The 20,615-nt window shown below is 42.9% G+C and overlaps 1 protein-coding gene across 3 annotated transcripts in view; it reads right to left on the minus strand.

Annotated features, from left to right (window-relative positions):
* The window catches only part of esrrb (estrogen-related receptor beta), a 60,731-nt gene extending 40,368 nt beyond the window's left edge, over positions 1-20,363 (minus strand). Inside the window, exons 1-4 of one of the 3 annotated variants that reach the window (XM_085931700.1) lie at positions 20,217-20,363; positions 7,319-7,471; positions 7,012-7,203; positions 3,463-3,592 (exon numbers count right to left, since the gene is read on the minus strand). In XM_085931700.1, the coding sequence (XP_085787826.1) occupies positions 3,463-3,542 (80 nt within the window). In that variant the 5' untranslated portion in view covers positions 3,543-3,592; positions 7,012-7,203; positions 7,319-7,471; positions 20,217-20,363. Of the gene's footprint in view, positions 1-3,462; positions 3,593-7,011; positions 7,204-7,318; positions 7,472-20,216 lie in introns of those variants that run through there. The other 2 variants (XM_085931699.1, XM_085931702.1) reach the window with 2 other exon arrangements.
* Between the last annotated feature and the right edge of the window lie 252 nt (positions 20,364-20,615).

The following is a 20,615-nucleotide window of genomic DNA, read 5'->3' on the forward strand; positions in this document are numbered from 1 at the left end:
GCTAGAGCACTTTCAAATTAGAAAGGATGAAGGAGCACACACACTCTCTCATTCTCAGGGACCCATCACTTAAGAAGCACCCATATTGCACACTTCGAGAACTTTTAGCCACTCGGTGAGTTGTTTTGTTCGCTGCCTTGTCGTTGTAAGCAGACTTTTTTTTTTTTTTTTGATGGATTGCAGTAGTTGCTGTTCCACACAGCAAACTGAGTTACACTGTTGGTAATGTAGTGAAAAAAACACAGGATGGGGGAAAAAATTATATGATGTGCCATCGTCGGAGGAACCATGCATCCATCTCTAGTTCTGAAATAAAAAGTGCTGCATTATTCAAACCCAAACATGTTTACTTGTGATTGCGATTCAAACTAAATCAAAAGATAGGATCCACCCCTGACTTATTCCAACTACTGTCAGCCACCCTCAATCCAAGACAGACCTAAATTTCATTTAGGAGACATCTTACTACCTTTCCCTTGCTCTTTGATGCTCCTCCTTGCTCTCTCTTTGAATTCTATGCACCACAACCCTTAGAATTACTTGCTTAACAAATATGGACAGGGGGCTTAAGTGGTTTTTGAAATCTTCAAATGGACTTTGGAATGCCTGTGTTGAGCTTGGTGGCGATTCTCCTCGTCTCTCTCCTTGCTTCAATCCCATGCTGCATGTATCTGCTATTGTGTGTGCGACTATGCATGTGTGTCTGAGTGTGTGTGTGTGCACAGCCACGCTGGATGGAGCGGCGGTCTGGAAATGAGATAAGGATGTCTGATTCATAGGATCTGACAGGAAATCTATATCCTGCAATGTTTATAATCCAGCCATTACTACACAGCCAAATGAAAGAACAATAATCCAATCATTTACTCCCATATTTACCTGAGGGCCATTCTCGGCTTGAAAAGGCAAAGAGCGGCTGTAGAGGCGGTAAATATGGGCAAGGGTGGCAAAGGGGCGGGGCCAAGAGTTTTGAGAGAGGGCGAAGACGCAGCGTCCTCTGGGGGGACGTGGGGCAGTTCACCCGCATGGTCTCTATGAGGTTAAAGGTCACTCATTAGTCAACACGAAGGCTTGATTGATTAATGTGGAAAATAGAATACCCCCTGTTTCTTTTGGAAAGAAGAAGAGGTGTCACTCCAATCTCTTACGTTATTCGTTCGAGAGGTCCTTCGAGGCAACTCTCCATATAAGCATGGAGGAATTCTCTGGTGGTGCTTTACTTATCATAGAGTCTTTCATGACAGTATGAGCTGCTCTTCATTGTGCGCGAGGGGGGGAGGTTTATCTTATTTGGAAAAGTGAGGGGGGCCTGCCCTTATCTGTCAATAAACAGTAATTAGATTTTGTGGCCGATAGCGTCGATTGGTTTCTAATCTAGCTGTCGCTCCAGACGTGTGTAATTAAAATCCCGATTGATAAAGGGAGTAAAAGCCCGCCCACGCTACCACTTTACCGGGCCCTACCCCCGACCCCTTGAAAGCACAAACAAGGGAGAGATATGAAAGAATGCCTGAGGAGAAAACTGCACTTCTTATTGATCTGTTCTATCTGCCTTCCTATCAATGCCCTTTTTCCACAATAGAGGGGCTAGTACAAAGGTTGCCGACGTAAAACTTCATTGCTAATCTCCATCTGACAGATATTATCCCTCTTAATGGTAAAACAAAACAAATAAAAACCCTTTGAGGCAGTTAGAGATATTTTGGTAAAAACATGGTATCAAATGTCAAAGGTGGGCGCTCTTGATGTTTAACCTGCAGAGAATTATCACTGCCCTTTGCACCAGCCATGGGCGTTAAAGAGCTCCATCGTTTCACATTTAAACTATAATTTCCTGTGTAGTGAAATTCTAGTGCAAAGCACAATGGGAGCACAGGTGGAATGGGGAGTTTGCGCCGTTGTAGGCGTGAACATAGCCGACTTGTTTGCCAACCAATGGAAGCGGCTTAAATTTGGCGCATGAGAAGCGTTCTGTCTACATTACATGTCCGAAAGTCTTGCTGCAGGTCATCCGTGAGATCACCACGTTCAATCACTTATTTAGTCTACCAACATTTTTTAATATTACTCAAATTGAGCAGTGGGAGGTAATGAGATTGATCAGACAAAAAACGCGTGTGGTACTCTGCAGGCTTTTTAAAGATGTGTAAGCCAGAAGCATCCCTCATATGACCTTTCTTGTCTGACACTGGTCACCTGCTGTCACGTGTGACCGCCGACCATCACCACTGAATGATGGCTGCCGTCTGTGCTTCACACGCACGTACGTGCGCACACACTGTGTACTCACGGTTGGAGCGGATAATCCAAGCCGAAGCAGTAATACGAGCACGGCAAGAACATAATAAATCACACATTAGCGAGTGCGGCTCATTGGGGGGTGTATGTTTGAGAAAAAGCACTGCTCTAGTGGTTAATTTGGTTCTTAATGGAAGGCAAAATTTCCAAAGGAAAACTTTCATCGGGTGCAAATGACTTTCCTCAGTTTTCACTTTAGTAACACAAAGAGAGTGTGATTGATAAATGCTGGCAGTGCATTGCCAGCCCATGCATGGCGCATCTCATTTACCGGATTTCTGTAATTTCCCCATAAACAATGATTAATAAATGGCAACCTGCACAAGTGAAAAATAGACAATTCGGAGAGGTATTGCTGAGAGAGCTTTTTCACTTGTAAATTGTAAATCAGACGGAGAAGCTTACCTGTCTCCAGCATTGTTTTTGGAAATCATTATTGTCATATCGTTTGATTATATCATTACTGTATATCTCGCTATGCTATGCTATCTAAATTTCCCTTTTATTTAAGCATTATGCTTTAAATCATCCCCAAACATTTAGAGTTGAGTTTTTCATATTCTTTAAGGCATATTTGGCTATTTGATAAATAAAAAAAAAGTAAAATGTTTAACACTCGATCATTTTAAATCATGTAGGATGGCCTTCATACATAATAAACTGAAGACCGGTTTCAAGTGTTTACGAGCTGCAGTGCGGCACAGTAGATCATGTAGCTATCCCGTCTGTCTCACCGTCAACAGCTCCTACGATCCAGTTTGCTCCGACATTCCAGAATCATTCCAGTCTGACCGGTACGTGAATTGTTGTTTGTGACTGACAGGCTACCGGTCCAGGATAAACTGCTCCTCTCGCTCAAAGTCAGCTGAGATAGACTTTGAGTCCTAATCAGGACAAGTGATACAGAATCTAGATGGGATGGATTGAGTTGCTCTCTTTCCACCATAGACTTGTGAGAACCATGTCCTCTTCTGAATAAATCAGAGTCCCCATTATATTCTTTAAAAAGTCGTGTCCCCTGATAAAAAGGGCCACATCACCCGTGTGGTGCCACTTCAGTCAAGTGACCTTATAAGCAAGGTGCCATGTGTCGCAGTAGGAAAGGCCTGGAGGGAGGACGGGTGGACATATCATTTCCCTGCATGCCTGGTACCTGTGCCCTACCTTTTTTTCCTCTCACCGCAGGCCCAGCACCACGCGGGCCCAATGCAGAGAGAAGAGCAGCTCCAGGCCCTGCAGAACATGACTCCAATTAGGACCCGGGATCATGCTTGACTGCCTTGGCTCACTTGTCCTACAAAGAGGGACACAAAATACCAGAAAAGTACATCCATGAAAAGGGAATACAATCAGAATTGAAACTTAAAATGAGAAAGCAAAAAGGGATCTGTGACATGAGTTTGTTTTGTGTTTTCACAGGCCCAGGGATTTAAAAAAAAAAAAAAAAAGAAAAGACAGTTAAGTTAAACAGATGAGAGGGATCGAGAGGCCTAGCTGCTTCTCCCCTGTGATTAAAAATGTATGTTGCCACACGCAGCCTTTGGTGTGGAACTCTCCTGGAAAAGGAGCTGGTTAATATTCAGGCCCATGTCTGGCTAATGTCTTAAAGTGATAAATAGGAGGGGGGTTGCTGCCGTTTGATTGTTCTTCACAGGCAGTCTGGGAGCAGCAGCACAGGGGGATTTAAGGTGGAGGAATCCTCTCAAAGCTCCTCATTCGTTGGCTCTCAGACGCCCATCATTAATTGGGCCTGTCGACATGACTCCTCTGTACCCAGGGCCATTGGCAGCTTGCATGGTGGATGAGCTTTTTAAAAAGAGTTCAAAAGAGTCCTTGCCTCATGAAAGGCATTCAAATGACGTGAAATTGCATTCATGTCAAGCCTTGCAGGCATATTCATACAGTACACTGGCATAATGTTCTTGTTCCGGGTCTTGCATATCTGTGTGACTATATAATCATCCTCTCGGGACGGAATCTCTCCGTAGAGCGTGTGGCTTGCTCGATATTAGCATTGTGCGTTTTTTTTTTTTCTATTTCAAATGACTATATTGAGATATGTTAAACAGGTGGTATGGTATGATGACAAGGAAATATTAACTCATCAAATGGAAGAAAATGCAGTATACAAGGCAATTAGTCACTTACATGACTTAATGGAGTAGGTCAAAAAATGACATCTATCAGGCTGACAAAATCAGTTTGGTTAATATTTTTTTCAAAAATCGATATCTTTATGGGTGATATTTTACTGTGTTGAGTTGTTTGCTTGCTTTGATGATGCAAAATTATTTTCAAAATTCAATTTGACAATTTGAGAAAAGTTTTGAATTGTTTAACTGGCTGTTGGGAGGCCTCACACGGCGTTGCGCCAACAAGTCTCTTTGCAAATGTCCTTTTTTTTTTTTCCCCGTTACATTTTCCCAATCGCATGCTCATCGAGAAGCCTCCCCTCCTCCTCCGTCTGCCGTGGAAGTAGCTTCTGTTATGGCAGTGGGAAGGCTAACCGCAGCGGGAGAGCTCCTAATTAACGGCCTATTCATTTGTGTGGAGGGAAGAGCTCCTGCTTTTCGAGCACTTGTTTTATGGTAGCGCTAGGGAGCCCCGTCCAGGGATTCGGAGGGGGATAATTGCCTTTGCCGCAGGCTGCAGTAATCTGGTCGGCTAATTCATTATTTTAATAAGTTAGCTTCTCCTCGGGGGTGTGCTAGCTGCGCCTCAAACCTTGGTGGTGCACCTCGTTATTGTGGCGCTCTTTTTACACCGCCGCCCGCACGGGGTTAATAACTGTTATTAGCCTCTCTCCTCATCCTGCAATTTCTCGTTTAACTGGGGCGATTCAAACGAAACCTTTGCGAGCGTCTAATAATCAACCTCTCTGCAAGCAGGGGTAATCCCTATGAAGGGGCCCGTATACTGGAGAGGGGTAATGGATGCAATCGCCTGAGTGCCTTTGCCTGCGCTCCTTTCATTACGGCCCCTGATGTTGTTTTTGTTGTCGATGCCGCTGTTGTTTTTACTCAATTTCTTGAAAATCATTTGAGGGAGGAGATATTTGCCTCCAGCAAGGGAAACGGATCAGGTTTACACACACAAATAAGATGATCATTAGGTTTGCGTAACTAATGGCTTCATTTAGTCCATCATCTTCCATCTCTCTAATAGCTATGCAGTCAGCAGCATAGGTGTGTGTGTTTGTGTGTGTGGTTTTTAATGACTCGGGTGCAGTCAGACATTTTGTGGATTGGCTGATTAAAACCATGTCATTTCAGCAGACAAGGAATAAAGGGGGGGCTTTGTGAATAGAAGCTTTTTTTTTCAAGTCCAATTTTAGAGATGGTGACGGTATGATGCACAAAGCTACGGCTAGAATCAAATTATGAATAAAGCACGATCATAGTTAAATGTTAAACATGTGATTTGATGGATGGATGGATGGATGGATGGATGGATGGACGGACGGATGGATGGATGGATGAGGAACTGACTATGCTTCTCCACTAATTTAATGACTCTTCAATTTTCCATGTATAATAAGGCAACTCAACAATATGAGTGCTTTCTATTTTAATAATGAGACATTAGAAGTGCTTGGTGGGCAGTAGCCAGGAGATGACTGGCTTGAGTCCACATGCCGAATCTGTCATGTTCCGTCCTGTATGCTGGCTTGTTTAGCTGTCATCATACTGGTACCTGCCAACCACAATGAAATGGGCTCTTGGATATTAAAGAGACTATCTCTTCATCTGTATACTAAACTAGGGTGGAGTGATAAGTCACATGGTCCCTGCTCTAGGAATGGACAGGGGCGATAACGTGCAGAATGGAACATTTTGCAGTGCTCCATGGTCAGTCATATGACTGAAAGATAAACATTCTCACAAATGTATTTCCTCATCAATCTAACTACAAGCAAGTTAGTTGAAATGTTGCGCAATGTTTGTCCAGGAGTGCGAAGGTCTATGAGTGGATCCGGCATGGAAAAGTTGAATCTGCACTCAGCCTTGCGGTTGTGCTCCATAAAGTAGGCACATGATAGTAAATGACCTGGTTCGCTATTAACTATTATCCCCTTAATGTCCTTCCTTGCTTATGCGCATATGGAGCTTTGGCCACGTGTGGGCCCGCGAGGCCGCCCGGGGCTCGTTTGGGGCCGTGGCTTTTCAAAGACCTCTCCGCCATCTGCTAGACCAGCGGCCCGACTCCTGGTGTCGGACTGACGTGGCTTCGACAGGGGAGACAAGCGACTGTCCCACATCCAGGTGTTCACCATAGTGTCATCTATAATGACTTCTGGAAGCTAATGTTTTGTTTTTCTTTTTTAAAATTGTCATTCATGACTCATTTGTATGGGCCAGTACTGATTGTGTGTTTTGAGATCAGGTCTACTTTGAGGCTGCCCAGTGATGCGCAGCAAACTGCCCTTTGCCCTCAGCCCCTCCCTCGTATATTCATTAAGTACATATTGCACGGAATACCAACTTTGGAACAATATTACGATACTATAGCACACTATCACACAATGTGAGCATCAGGGAAAAATGAAAATAAAAAAAAAGACCATTTTAGATATCAACTACTTTGTGGCTCGTGTGGAGATTTATCAATAACTACAAAGACAATAATACGAATTTACTCTCCTGTATTGGATTTGAAAAGTTTGTGTAGGTGTACCAAGTATCACAGCATGTGCATTTTCTTTCTCCTCCATACCTCATCCCTCCCAACTTGGATTCCACCTTTTTTTTTAGGAGCTGAAGTACGTCACAGATGGAATTGCCTTCCCCAGCAATGCCCTCTTGCTTCCTTTCATCCGCTGTAAAAATAGCTTGGGAGTGATGTTCTCATAATGGCAGCACAATCAATATTCAGTCCCATTTTGGCTGCCGTGCCCCCTTTGCTCATCTGCAACCCACAAAATAGGACAGCTTGCAAAACTCAAACACCAGGTCAGCTAATCGCACTTCTATTGCCTCAGTCATCCATACTGCCACTCTCTTGCCCCAGCTCAAGCTCTTACCCAAGGGTCAGCAGGACTGTTCACCACATCTCCATCCAAACCCCTCCCGCCAAGTGGATCAGAGGGGAGGCTGACGTTGCTCCTATCTGCCGAGAAAATGAGATCACACCGCTGCGAGTGGGAGGGCTGCCTTTTGCGAATCTTTATTGCGGGCTACAAGATAAAAGCAGAAAGCCATTTGCATGAACAAAGTAGGCATTGTAATAATAATCAGGCAGCATTTACTTAATGTTATAGATGGGATCTACCACCATTTATTGTGCGTCCCACCACATACAGCAATGTGTGACACTCTTGCAACTCTTTAAGTGTGCATATGTTGTTTCTAATACACTAATTCTTATTCACCACATACCCCTCCCCTCACACACACGCTCACAAACAAACATAGACATTGTCAATTCCAGTGGGGAACCTTGGAGGGCAACATATGATGGCCTGAGGCAGAGTCTCTTTGGTTGAAGCATCAGTCAATTCCCTCAAGGCTCTCGGTGAAAACACAAACCAAGTGGATTGCTACATTGCAGGGACGCTTTTTAAATATGGGGCATTAATATTAAATGCAAGAAAATAGTGAATTTGTTTTGACATTTGCAGCTCACAAAAAAACACCTCAATGCTTTAAGTGGACACTGGAATTACAAGAAGCATGCAAGTCGGCAGAAGCTTTTTTGGGACCACCACGCTGATTTTAGGGGTCCCACAAGGGACTGCACTCAGCCCACAGCTTTTCAAGCAGCTGACTTGTGACTGGGGTGAACTTCATTAAGTTTACAAAGGACATGTGGGTCAACTGGTCCACTGGTAGAAAATCAGAATCTCTTCCTCAGTGTGAGGAAAAATATAGAGATGGTTTTAGAGTGTTATTTAACCAGGAAGTAGAAAAAGCCAAGTGGCCTGACCCCTCCCCCTCAGAAACCCGTTGATCCGCTGCAACAGAGACCGCACGAGACTCTGCAAAGAATAAAAGGGAGCCATGGATTATCAATAAAGTCAATACGGCGTTGTGTTACACGCGCCCTCTGACCTAAGCAAGCTGACTAACTGTGATGTCTGCACAACAATGGCAGAAGATTGTTTTAATGTGTCTGCAGTCAGCCGCAACTGATGCCGCCAGTCCGATAATGTTCTGATGAATGTGTCGCTCACCGGTGAACCGCATCACACGATGGTCACATTTTTTCTGCCCTCTAACGAGATCTGTATGCACAAGTGCTTTTATTTTCCAATGTTTAACCCGATGTCTCATTTATCAGAAGCGCTCATATAAGTATGTAGATTATTCACAAATGATCATGCAGTCACTTTTTCAAAGGGTGGTCTCGTCATAGCTCATTAGTATTCTGGTCACAGTCATGAAAAGCTTGTTTCAATATATTTTATCATCATATATCCCATACAGTCAGAAATGTATATCAGAACTGTTCTTTGAATTTATCTTGAGAATTCCATATTTCATTGTTTTAACCATGGTTGCCCACAGGTACATTAACCCTTTCCGCTGTCTCATATTAATCGGATGCTTTTTTTTTTTCTTTTTTTTCTCGTTAAATGTTTAACTTAAATTGGGAGCCTCATAAATATTCCAAATCACTCGTCTTGTGTTTGATGAGGAAATGAGCTTTGTACCCGCTGTGATTCCCCAGGCAAAAAAAAAAAAAAAAACCCTACAACTTAACTCTTGGAAGCAGACCTGTGTACGCCACTCTGACAGCCTATATTAAAAAGCAGCAAATTGTTTTAACAATGCGAAAGGGGCTGCTTTTGTGTGGAGATAATGATGATATTCTTTTTTTTTTCCTCGCACTACACGCTGCTGAAGTAATCATGAAGGTTTCTGCTGTCACTGAGAATGTTTCAGGTGATGTTGAATGACAAAAAAGTTCAATTTGAGTGATTTTTGGAGCAAATTGTGCTCACTATAGCCTCCTGGCAAAGAGCAAATATCTTAAAGTGGTTTTTTTTTCGTCGGATAGGTTTTTTGAAAGGTAGCCAAACGTTTGGGCCCGTCTTTTCCTCCCTCGGCTCTGTGGTCATTAATCTTCGGTGTAGGTGCTCAGGACTCTTGACCCTCTGCTCCACTACCTCCATTAGCGCCATGACAGCTCAACTGGAAGGTTCATATGCGCTGCCTCATTCCCGCCCCTTTTCTCCCACGCCACTTCACCTGGACGGGGAACGGAAATCCTATGTGTCCCTTTAACACTCATGTGTTCATATATATTTAAGAGATCTCGCCTTATCCAAACGGGAACGTCAAATGAGCAAAGGGGGGAAGCTAAGGAGAAGTGGAAACGCAGTTCATTGCTTTTTGTTTTATATTTTGCTTTATGTCATATTCTTGTGACTCGAGAGCAAAAATGCCATGTTTTGAAAGTAAATAAAAAAAATACTTAGTAGTAGACTAAAGTTTTTAAAAACACTGTTAAGTAAATATGCCAATTTTATATTAAATTGAGAGATATAATTCTCGTAATAATCAAACCAGTGAAAACATGACTCAAAAGATGGCAGCTAATTATTTCCCAGTCCCAGAGTTGTGAGTCTTTGCTATGACCCGATATTGTGACCCCAGTTTCACTTCAACTGGAGAGTAAGTGAACATACGGCAGCTGGGCTACACACACACAGAAATGCATATATGTGCGGATGTTTTCACATCACACGGCAACATAAACAGGCATAATTCATGCAGGCTGTATTTTAACATATGCAGAGTCTGCATGCGCAGGCCACCATACGCGAAAGCCCAAGGCAAAGGAAAAGACAAATGTCAGTCAGGATGGGGGAAAGGTTACGGCCAAGCACAGAGATTGATACTGTTAATTTGCTCCCTGGGGTTCGTGAAGTCAGTTCACATACTGATCTGACTCTGCTAACTCAAGAGATATATATTCAACATGGCTATGTGGCCATGCATGATAGAAGAACCGACATCCAGCTTTCCTTTCTATTCGTTACTAATAAGGCTTTGTTGGGTGAGAAATGGAGGGAAATAGGTCTGATTTGTCATTAAAAAAGTAAAGGCAAAAAATTAAATAATGGCTACTTGGAGAAAATAACATATTATAAAATCAATTTTCTATAAATATCATAATCCCAATATATAAAGAATATACGCTACACCTTCACATTCAGAATTGTGTGTGTACACACGCCTGGTGGTCCCGTCTGTACGCTGCTCTGACTTTCAGGGTGCCCCCGCCCCTCCCGCACCCGTCTCACTGAGGTCACCTCGTTGGTATAGCAAGCGCAGCAGTCACATTGTGCTTCAATGCAGACAGATTGCTTATAATAACCTTTCATTTTTCCTTGTCAGCAATTTGCAGGATAATTTTGGCACCCTTTAAGGATCCAACTGTCCTAATAAGAGGATAAAAATAAACAAGGCACTATATTGGGATGGCCTAATCCTATTTACAAGTCAGAATGCACTCTAGCCAATAAAATCAAGGTCCCTGCAATGTTGGTATGTGAGGCAATTTTCACCATTTCTTAAACAAGCAATGAAAGAGTCTGATGCTTTTAGACTGTTTGGATTTGATAAAAGGATAAAATGTCACTTTTCAAATGTCATTACCGCAGAGCAACACAGAAAAGGGCTGGCTGTCATTTCTTGTACGACACCAAACATCAGCTGTATTTATTTCCGATTCAGCAACGGACCAATTTAGCAACAGATTACATTATAAATCTATTTTATTTTACTCTGTGACTGTTTAAAAACCTGTCAAACTTTCAGAGGTTGAACATATTGATTCCAAACTACGCGTCAATGACATTACGTATGAAAAATGAAATATGTCATAAGTGTGAAGAATTGCATGCAAACGACATAGTTTAAAAAAGAATAGAAAGACTCATCAAACTGCTAATGTCAGCTTGGCCTTGATGAGATCACAACACACACACGCGCGCACACACACACACACACACACACACACACACACACACACACACACACACACACACACACACACACACACACACACACACACACACACACACACAACACATTGTCTGTTGATAAGATCTATCCATTACAGTTTAATGCAGCTTTCTCATTAAAATAACCGCTTTCCAGTCAAACATATCCCTCACGCAGGAGACCAATACGTGTAATTCCTACACGCAAGCAGCGAGCTGCAGTCTTCCCTGACTATGCAGTGTAATCTATGCATTAATAATATGCGCGAGAAACCTATAAAATGGTGACTCAAAATGGGGTTCACGCAGGGGCACTGAAAGGGAGCGAAAAAAATACATATATAAACGTGTGACATTAACTTGGCGCCTCTATTTATGCCATTTCCCCTACTCCCTTTATGTATCTAATATTTCTAATTTAGCACCGTGCTGGAAAAGTGACACAAGGCGCCATAAATTCCCTTCTAATTCCAAATAATTCCGATTACATGGACGAGTAGTTTTCAATCAGAAAGATAATCTGGATGATAGATGGCGGGATAATTGGCTGTCTGTGCCACGTAAATATTGTGTCGTTCTATTAATCTTGCCGAATGAAGTGTCAAGCTGTCACTCATTCGTCAAACTGAATTAGGAACTCCAACGGATAAATAAATGCATGCGCGGTGTGTGTGTGTTTTTGTGTGTGTGTTTGTGTGTCGTGGAGGGAGATATAAAATGAGAGCAGGAAGCTTTAATGGCCTGGAGTCAACCCAAGAAACAGGCCTGGCAGAGATGAATGCAGTGGTTGTTTGTGTGCAGATTGAATTATTTGAAAAAATAATGATTACAATGTAAGGTAAAGACATTGAAAGTTTTGAAATTTGTCATGGGAGGAACGTATTGCAGGTTGGAAAAGTTGTACGGTTCCAAAATAAAATGAAGACTAAAAGCTCATAGGAAAAAAGTGAGAGAAATGAGAAATGAGAAAAAGTTGTCATGTCATGAAAAAAAACAAAATTTGCACCAAACACATTAAAAAAACAGACAACGCATTTTATCCAAATATAAGAAGAGAAAATCAAATGGTACGTGTTGCAATTAGTATGGAAGGCGGCGATATTTATTTTCCCCATCATTCCAAAACTGATAAGTATCTTATCGCCTCTTTAACCTGTAGGACAAGAAGATAAAAAAAATCACGCAATGACATCCTCTTAATTTAATTTATAAAGATCATAATTAACGAGCTGGAGGCTGCACGAGACCCCGTTTCACAGGCAGAGAAGAAAAGGGCTTAGCCAATAAGTGTCAAAAGGAAGTTCTCATTGAATTGTGAATGAAATCTCAAAAGGTCAGCTGTAATGGAGTTCCATCTTGCCTTTTAATGTCCTACATCGGCTCTTGCGAGAGCCTACCTGGTGTCAAGTGGGTCATAATTGGGTCCTAATTGCGTCCGGTTAATAAACGAGAGCGTGGCGTGTTTTTATAGGCAAACAAAAGGCCGGGCCGGTCCAAATCATCATTGTCCTTCGACGTGGTTATTATCTGCGAGCATGTGAAGCCCGGCCTTGACGCATGACAGATTAGATCTTCGGTGAGAATGGGCTGTCCATTTATCTGCCTGATAAACTCACAGCCTCTCTCCATTTTCAGTCGTCAGAAAGGAAATGAGATGAACAATGTAATGATGCCAGCCCGCTAGCCCCCCAATATGCACGTGGAAAGAACGCCACCGTTTATCGCCGCTTTCATTAGGAGCAAAGGAAGAGGCATTAGCGATGGATGACTAAATGAGACCGAAATTCAGTTTCGTGAAGGAATCCCGCTCTCCATTGCGTGTGTGTGTGGAGGTTTAGACCTGCCATTTCATAGCTCTCCACTTAAATTTATGTATTCGTGTGGTCCTGCTGCATTTCCCCCTCGTGGGCCCGACCCCTCCCCTCACTGACACGCATAGCAAGCATCCCGGGCTCGTCGTAAAGTTGATATCTTCACTATTCACGATTACAACAAGGCTTCAATTATTTTTGGTTTATATTTATGGAAAAATTGAGTGAGCACAGTAGCCTCTATCATCTTTAAGTGGAACCACACTGACTCTTCCTGGCTGCACTGGATAATATATTTTATAATCTTTAAAATGCACACATACAGTAAGTAACTTGAGAATTGGAAAGTGTTTGTGCTGCGACTGCTGTCTCATTTTGATCGACACCGACGTGACCTTTAGCGACCGACAGGTGAGGCTTATGCGAAGCCATCAATGTAGCCTAGTCGTGACCCAGCTGCTGCTGACTTCAGAGACTCGTAGTTATAATTAAATTACATTTCATTAAAACACTTCTTTTTTTTTAATCTGTGACATTCAGGAGTTAATCGGTTAATACAATACAGCCAAATATTTTTCTTGCATTCCACACTAACTTTTTTATTCTTTTCATTAGTTAGTTATTTGTTTATAAATTTAACAGGGACAGCTTCTGTAGTAATTTCGTATCGTCACTCAGTTTGCTGAATGGAAGATTCCGATTAGGAAAATGACTCAGTACAAGAATTATCTCGTCGACATGAATGAGTTCATCTCTGTCATCGCCGCTCTGAGTGAGCTTTGCGGATCTACTGTCAGAGGGTGTCAAATTTCCACGTCCACACTGCAGCCTTCTGTCTCACTTGTGTCCGTTCATCAATGAATTCTTTGATGGGACGCCCGACGTCTTTCAGTGTGTACCTCACCATGATCCGCAAGGCCTCATGGTTTTTGCACCGCATAACACCTGGAAGAGTCTAGTCAAAACAAAAGCTACTCTGTGAGACGTTTATTGGAGATTCAGTCCCAATATTTCTCAAGTAGGGAAAGATTAATATCCAAGGCTGATGAACGAAAGTGCACAGGTATTAAAAAAAACCAAAAAAAACCCACCCACTTAGTCCAAACTTCAACTACACCGATGATGCATGTCAGCAGATCCCAAAGCAATATGTGGTGCTGAAATTCTCAAATTATAAATCCAATTCAGGCCAACAAACAAAAGGCCCAAAGGAACAATGGAAAACAAATGGTAAAGAATCTGATATAAAACTAAAAATCAGCTAAAAAAAAAAACACACTCAACACTCACGTCTGGTGTATATGAATTTGTTTTCAGTTTTTCACCAGAAAAACAAAAATTCAATTGATTATGAATCCAAATACTCAATGGAAATTTGAGTAGTTTATTTTGTATGGTTGAAGATCTGTAAAGGTCATGTGACATGTAAAGTACGAATCATGTCACCTTGATTGCGACCACTAAAAGGATTCCAGGGAAAAACATTAGCACTGCTATTAAGAGCTCATATCGAAAATCGTCTGATTTGACTTGTCCCTCTCCAGTTTCCATACACCTGCTTCTCTTTGCCTGTCCTGCCCTTCCAGTCGGTGGCCCCGTCCCCTCTTCCTGACTTATCTGCACTTCAAAGCACGTTGACTGAATTATCTTCGGCCCAGAAGAGAAGAAGGAAACAACTGTCATCGGCCTTCGGTCAGCCGGAAGGAAACTCTTCTCCGACAGCTGGTTGGCTAACTTTTTTGCCGCTTAATCCTGAGGTGGAGGGATGTGGAGGTGAGAGTGTAAAGACTCATCACTGGGAGCACATGAAACCCCCTGCCACAGACAAACACATTCAGTGTTTCCACTCATAGGGCGGGCGGTGTCACGAGATTTTCCTTCCGTGGAAGCTGAGGTCTCCGGTTTGACCACAGAGGAGGTGTTGAGAGGGAGAATTGAGGGGGGTGGGGGTGAGCCCACACGAGGACACAGAAGAGAGACATGAAACGTAATGAGGTCAAAGAATTGTTTTGACAATAATGCCATTTATTTTACTTTACAATAATTTCTGTGCAATATTACCATTAGCGTGATACAACTTCCAGTACGAGTCGCTACAGAGACTTGATTTAAAGAAGGCCGAGTCCTGCACACACACACAGAGATGTCCCCTCTGGCCCTCTCGTCTGTCTTAGCGCTATGGAGCATGCACAAGGTCATCCCGTAGCCAGTCACGACACTCCAATTAAGGCGACTGATGGACGCAGCTAATTGGTACGATTTATAACCTCCTTTTATTATGCTTTATGAGGAAAGCAAGTGGAGGGCATTACCATTTATTGGCCCCGGGCTCCACACTGGATCACTGTCATCCAGCAACTGTCCAGCGCGACAGCAGAGTGCTGCAGCACTAGCAGAATAGTCGAATCCAAGACATCCGAGGGGAAGTGGCGCAGTCGATGTCCCTGTCACCTTTTTGGCCCTTTGATATAATTGCAGCTAAAAGCTCAAATTGAAGAAAACACGAAAGGGACGGGATGGTTAAAATATGGACAAGGGAAAAGGAGTTCAAGATCCAGCGAGCCAGAGCTGAAAGTTTTATGGCCAGACATGCGGGTGAAGGCAGGCAGGGATTCTGTAATGAATGTGTGGTTATTGATTGTATTGTCAGGGGGGGGGGGCAGGGTCCCGTGTGCGATGGGCCCCAGTCCATCTGTGGACAATGCAGTCAGTTACACCTCACTGCTCCGTCTAATAAAGAACAGGCAGATTGATGTCACCGGTAGGCTTGAACTCTGCCTAACACTTGCCAGGCCGCACATGCACACACGCACATGCGTGTACAGTAGGTCAGTGCTGAAGCTGCAATTTTTTATTACTTCTCAGTGAAGGAAAAATTGCAGGAACTATTGTTTGCAGTTAATGAGATGCGTAAAATAATACATTTTCTATACCACTTTATAATTATACATACACACACGTATACACACACACACGCATACACACACACAATGAATAGACTGGATTGTGTAAACACACTAAAAAGTTTGTCATAGAACTCTATGGTCATCCCCCCGTTAAAACACATTCTCGCCTTTTACCAGCAGCTAATAAATCCGCAACACATAAAAATCATTTTACAACTTTTGCAGCTGATTGGCCCGCAGATAACATCAGCGGCCTTTGACAAATAAATGGTGCAAGAAGTGGAAGTCAGCTAGTTAAAGTTGCATCCTTTTGGAGGAAGTGAAAGCCTCCGCAGGAGCGCTGCGATGCACTGGAGCAGTGCGGCCACTGTGGCAACGTGGGGAGCGATTACTCCTGTGCAGCCAGCCAAAACACAAAAATCAATAAACAATCTCAACGTTTCGGAGGGGCCTTTCGTCTGACTTAATAAATGTCTCAATCCACTGTTATGACTTCATTTTGCGCTAACGTCTTCTTCGTGTGCATCTTTTGCCGATCAATTAGAGAATGAAGTGCCCCTGCTATGGGACACACACAAACAATCCTGGACCTGTGCACAAGGTGAGTGGTTATTTTAGTCCTAGAAATCCGATACTTTTTGAAAGCACTCTCTTAAATGCTCATCCACTGCTTTCAGGATATTTTCTATCTCATGTTCATGTGACGGGTAATTTTATCTTATCTCGTAATGGAGGAGGATTTTTCTCATCAATATCCGTTGTATTGTGGTCATGTATTCTTGCCCCAACTAGATCACGGATTATTAAGCTATTGTTTTTTTTACCGTATACTGGCAAATCTGAATTTACAGTTGCGGGTAAAAAGATATATGTTATTGTATTGCAGACATTGGCCTATTGTGAGTGTTGAGTGGTTCAGGAATGTAACCCAGTGATACCGTAGCTGTATTTCACAGTACTGTATATGTTGGGTTCGGTCAAGTAACGACTCAAATATGTAGTTTAAGTCGTCGTTTCCCAGCTGTCAGCGGCCAATGACGAGCACGGCGTCTTTCTCTCAGGCTGCTCCAGCTGTCACGGGCCTTAATCCCAGCGCTGGAGGGATGACGAGTGAGCCGAGTCAGAGCCTTTGGTCTGTGACTGGAAGCTCCGGGAGAATTTCACGCACCCCACTCTCTTGTTTCCCATCGATTCTGCCACTTCCCATTATTGTCAATCAGTGCGGGCCATCTCTATTGGAGACGCTGTGCAGGGATGAGGGCTGTGGGGTGCACGGTCAAAATGCCACGACGGGTAGTGCTAGGGGTTGCCGAGATATAGCAATGTATTGATTTATTTTTGAGAAATTGTCAATGACCTGGGAATTTCATTGATCTAAATTCATTTTACCATGGTAATGTTGTATAGTAGTAGTGACTTGATGTGATAGTAGCAGCCAGCAGAGGGTGCAAATAATATAAGACTATCTAGTTTGCTGCCTAAAAAGGTTGGTGTGGAAACTGAAAAGAAAAAGTAGGGAAAGTAAATTCCCTCTTGGAATCAGAAATTAAGTTTTGAATTAAAAGACCCGAGTATATTACTAGAATCAAATCGTTTCATCGTATTAAATAGTCTTTTTTTGCCGATGATTGGAAATGCAACATTTACGATTCCATCTCAAACTGAGTCGATTCAAATCCTAATCTCACTGAATCAAACCATATCGAGTCCTTGAATATTATCGTAGCCAATGAATCGAATCGTCTTCAGTGCAAGAGAGATGCGAACCTTCCTTAAATTTTCTTCACACCAGCTGTATATTTCAGTAAATGGAACCAAACATGATTTAATTACAGCTCCCTTTTAAATTTAAATGTAAATTGGCTTAGCTCGGAGACTCATGATCCGGTGGCCTTTTGTTTTGCCGGTGGAGGGAATTAATGGAATATTATTTCTCCTTGGAATAAAATTGAGTGGGAAGTGAATCAAATAAGACTTAAAATGATTATTATTATTTAAAAGTAAATAAATAATAAGAAAAGAGGCCGAAATCACAACAGCGGTTGTTGACCCTGAGTGAGCGCCCGTCTTGGTGCCGTGCGGGCCTCCTGGTCAGCTCGGGCGAGCAGGCAGCAGCTATAAGCCGTGGAGATTGATGGGAGAGGTGGCCTCCCTCCCTGCACTGTAAAAGATTATCCGCTCACCCGCTGGAAACAAAGCTGTGATGGAAATTCGTCTCGCATCATCAGCAACAAAATATCTACACGTCCAAGCGGGAGTCTCTCATTTTTCATGGGCTATATATTAAATAAAAAAAGGGCATTAAAGAAAAAAGGGAAGGGGGAGTCTGAGTGATAGTGCTGGTTGGTATTTTTTTTTTAAATGGGCTACTTGAATCAAGGAGATTATAAGGTTTTTATTGGCTGTCAGGAAACACAACTTTCCGCGTACTTCACCCGCTGAAGCTTGTAACGTTCTGATTAGAATGCCAGCCAAAATGAAAAGAGATGGTGCTTGCGTAAAAATGCCGGAGGAGACACAGCGGCAGGCTGCGCTGGAGTCCACTGACTTTCCCTCCAACACACTAAACGAGCCGGCATGTTTGAGTACAGAGGGTAAGCGAATAAGCCTGTAAACCAAATTTCACTGTCAGGTCTGGTGTCGGGATCGGGTTATGCTGCGGCGGGAGACGGTGCTTATTCCGACCCTGATACATGAGACACATCAGGCAGTGTGTTATCTCGCACTAAGTGAATATTGCATTCAGCAGATATGTGATATTTGAATTTCCCATTAGAGGGTGAGAGGCATGTGGCTGAATGAGACAGGGGAAAAAATCACAGTGATGCTTGTTTTGTTTTTTTTCTTCTGTGACCTATAGTGGTGATAAGGATGGAGCGATTGAGAGTTTTCGGGCGTGGCCACTGCTGTGTCATGTCCCAAAACTTTTGTCTGCCCGAGTCCCCCAACAGTGAACGCATCATGTTGAGAGACTCCGCCACTTTCACATCTGTCACTTAGTTTGCGCTCAGCTCTCAATTTGCCATTGAAGAGCGAGTGGAACAGCAACGTCCCCAACATGACAGAGTTTGCGCTTTGTGACGAGAGGTTGCCATTGATTTTTCCCTCCGTTCCACCATCAATCTGGAAGAAGAGAGGTGGCTGTTGGTGCTCAGACAGCTGATGATGTGATTTTTAACTGTGGACCACCGGTGAGCACACGGCAACGTGCAGATAAACGTCTTTGGCATTGAGTGGCGAGATGAACAGAGCGGGTATAGACTGATCATCTTCACGAGTCCGGAGACAATAGATGCTTCCATTTGTATTCAAAGGGACTGCCGCCCAAAAATTGGGAGTATTATTTTCCACCTAAAGGACATTTTTAGCATAATGACAATTCCACCAGTTTGATGTCACAACGTTTGAGCTTCCAGGCCAGACTCGAGAGAGTTCAACCATGTGCTTGTCCAGAACCAGATGCAAGCAGAATTCTCAAGGTGTTTTGATATGATGGGAGAAACACAAAATATTTTCTAGGAAATTCTACATAAAAGTAAATTCGATCATTTATCATTTGTTATTTCAACCTAACACTAAGGGTGATTGAGTTTTACCACTGTTGTATCTTTTTTTAATATCTAGTGAAATTGTGCAGGGGAGGCGTAATCCTCTGTGGATTATTTGCAAAGCAATTAGGCATATACCTTCACAACTATTAAATATAAAGATAAGCACCCATAAGATAAGATGATATTTGTACTCCATACCAAACTGACTGCATAGGAGCCTTGCTATCAGGAGGTTACATTTAAATCTTGGTCAATTAAAATGTTTAAACATTTTATTGTGACAGTTATGTTGTGTCCTCCGAGCTAGTCCTCCATTAAATAATTATGCATCACTTCATTAATAGCACACTTATCCACTGCAATGTTTAATATTGATGTAGACACTGCATTGAACAAGGCAAATATATAAATAGTTGTGGCTGCCAAGAAAGCAGGAGATAATGTAAAGTATATTGATTTGCGCTGGAGCAGCCACAGGAAAAACTCCAGCGAGCACACGGCAGTAATGTTGCATTTCACAGCGAGAGCGGCGCCAAACGCTTTGAAATCCAAAGTGAGTTGAACCAGCTGACCCACAACATGCATTTGTCAGCAGGAACCGGAGGGCATCGTTTGCATGTGTTTCTAGCGCCACGACACCTCCAAACAAACTGACAAGAACGGGGGCTCCCCCAAAAAAAGAGGAACAAAATCTTGCACTGACCTGACCTGTGACCTCAGGGGAGGGACAAAGAGATAGTTCAAACAGAGTTTATGACAGCGTGATCTCTCGTCTTCCTCATCAGCCTTCCACCCGCGGGTGGACACGAAGAGCCGCGGCGGAGGTGGCGGAGCAGACAGAGCAGGCATCACTCATTCACTCGCCTCCTAGGTGCCTTTGTCAGGTGATTGCTGGCGGAAAAAGGAAAACAGATCAATACATCTCCCATGGGCCTGACAGGTAATCTTTACCTGAGATGAAATATGAGCCGTACCAGCCTGCTGAATTCCTTAACTGTAACAGGGCAATTGACAGGCTGCATGGAAGCCATTTCCCCCATTTCCCGCCCGCTGGAAATTCATTTTTGGGCCAAATGGTTCACCTATAAGGTCGTTATTTTGA

This window comes from Syngnathus leptorhynchus, chromosome 15, assembly GCF_054491065.1.
Source record: "Syngnathus leptorhynchus isolate UIUO chromosome 15, UIUO_Slep, whole genome shotgun sequence".
Taxonomy (NCBI): Eukaryota; Metazoa; Chordata; class Actinopteri; order Syngnathiformes; family Syngnathidae; genus Syngnathus; species Syngnathus leptorhynchus.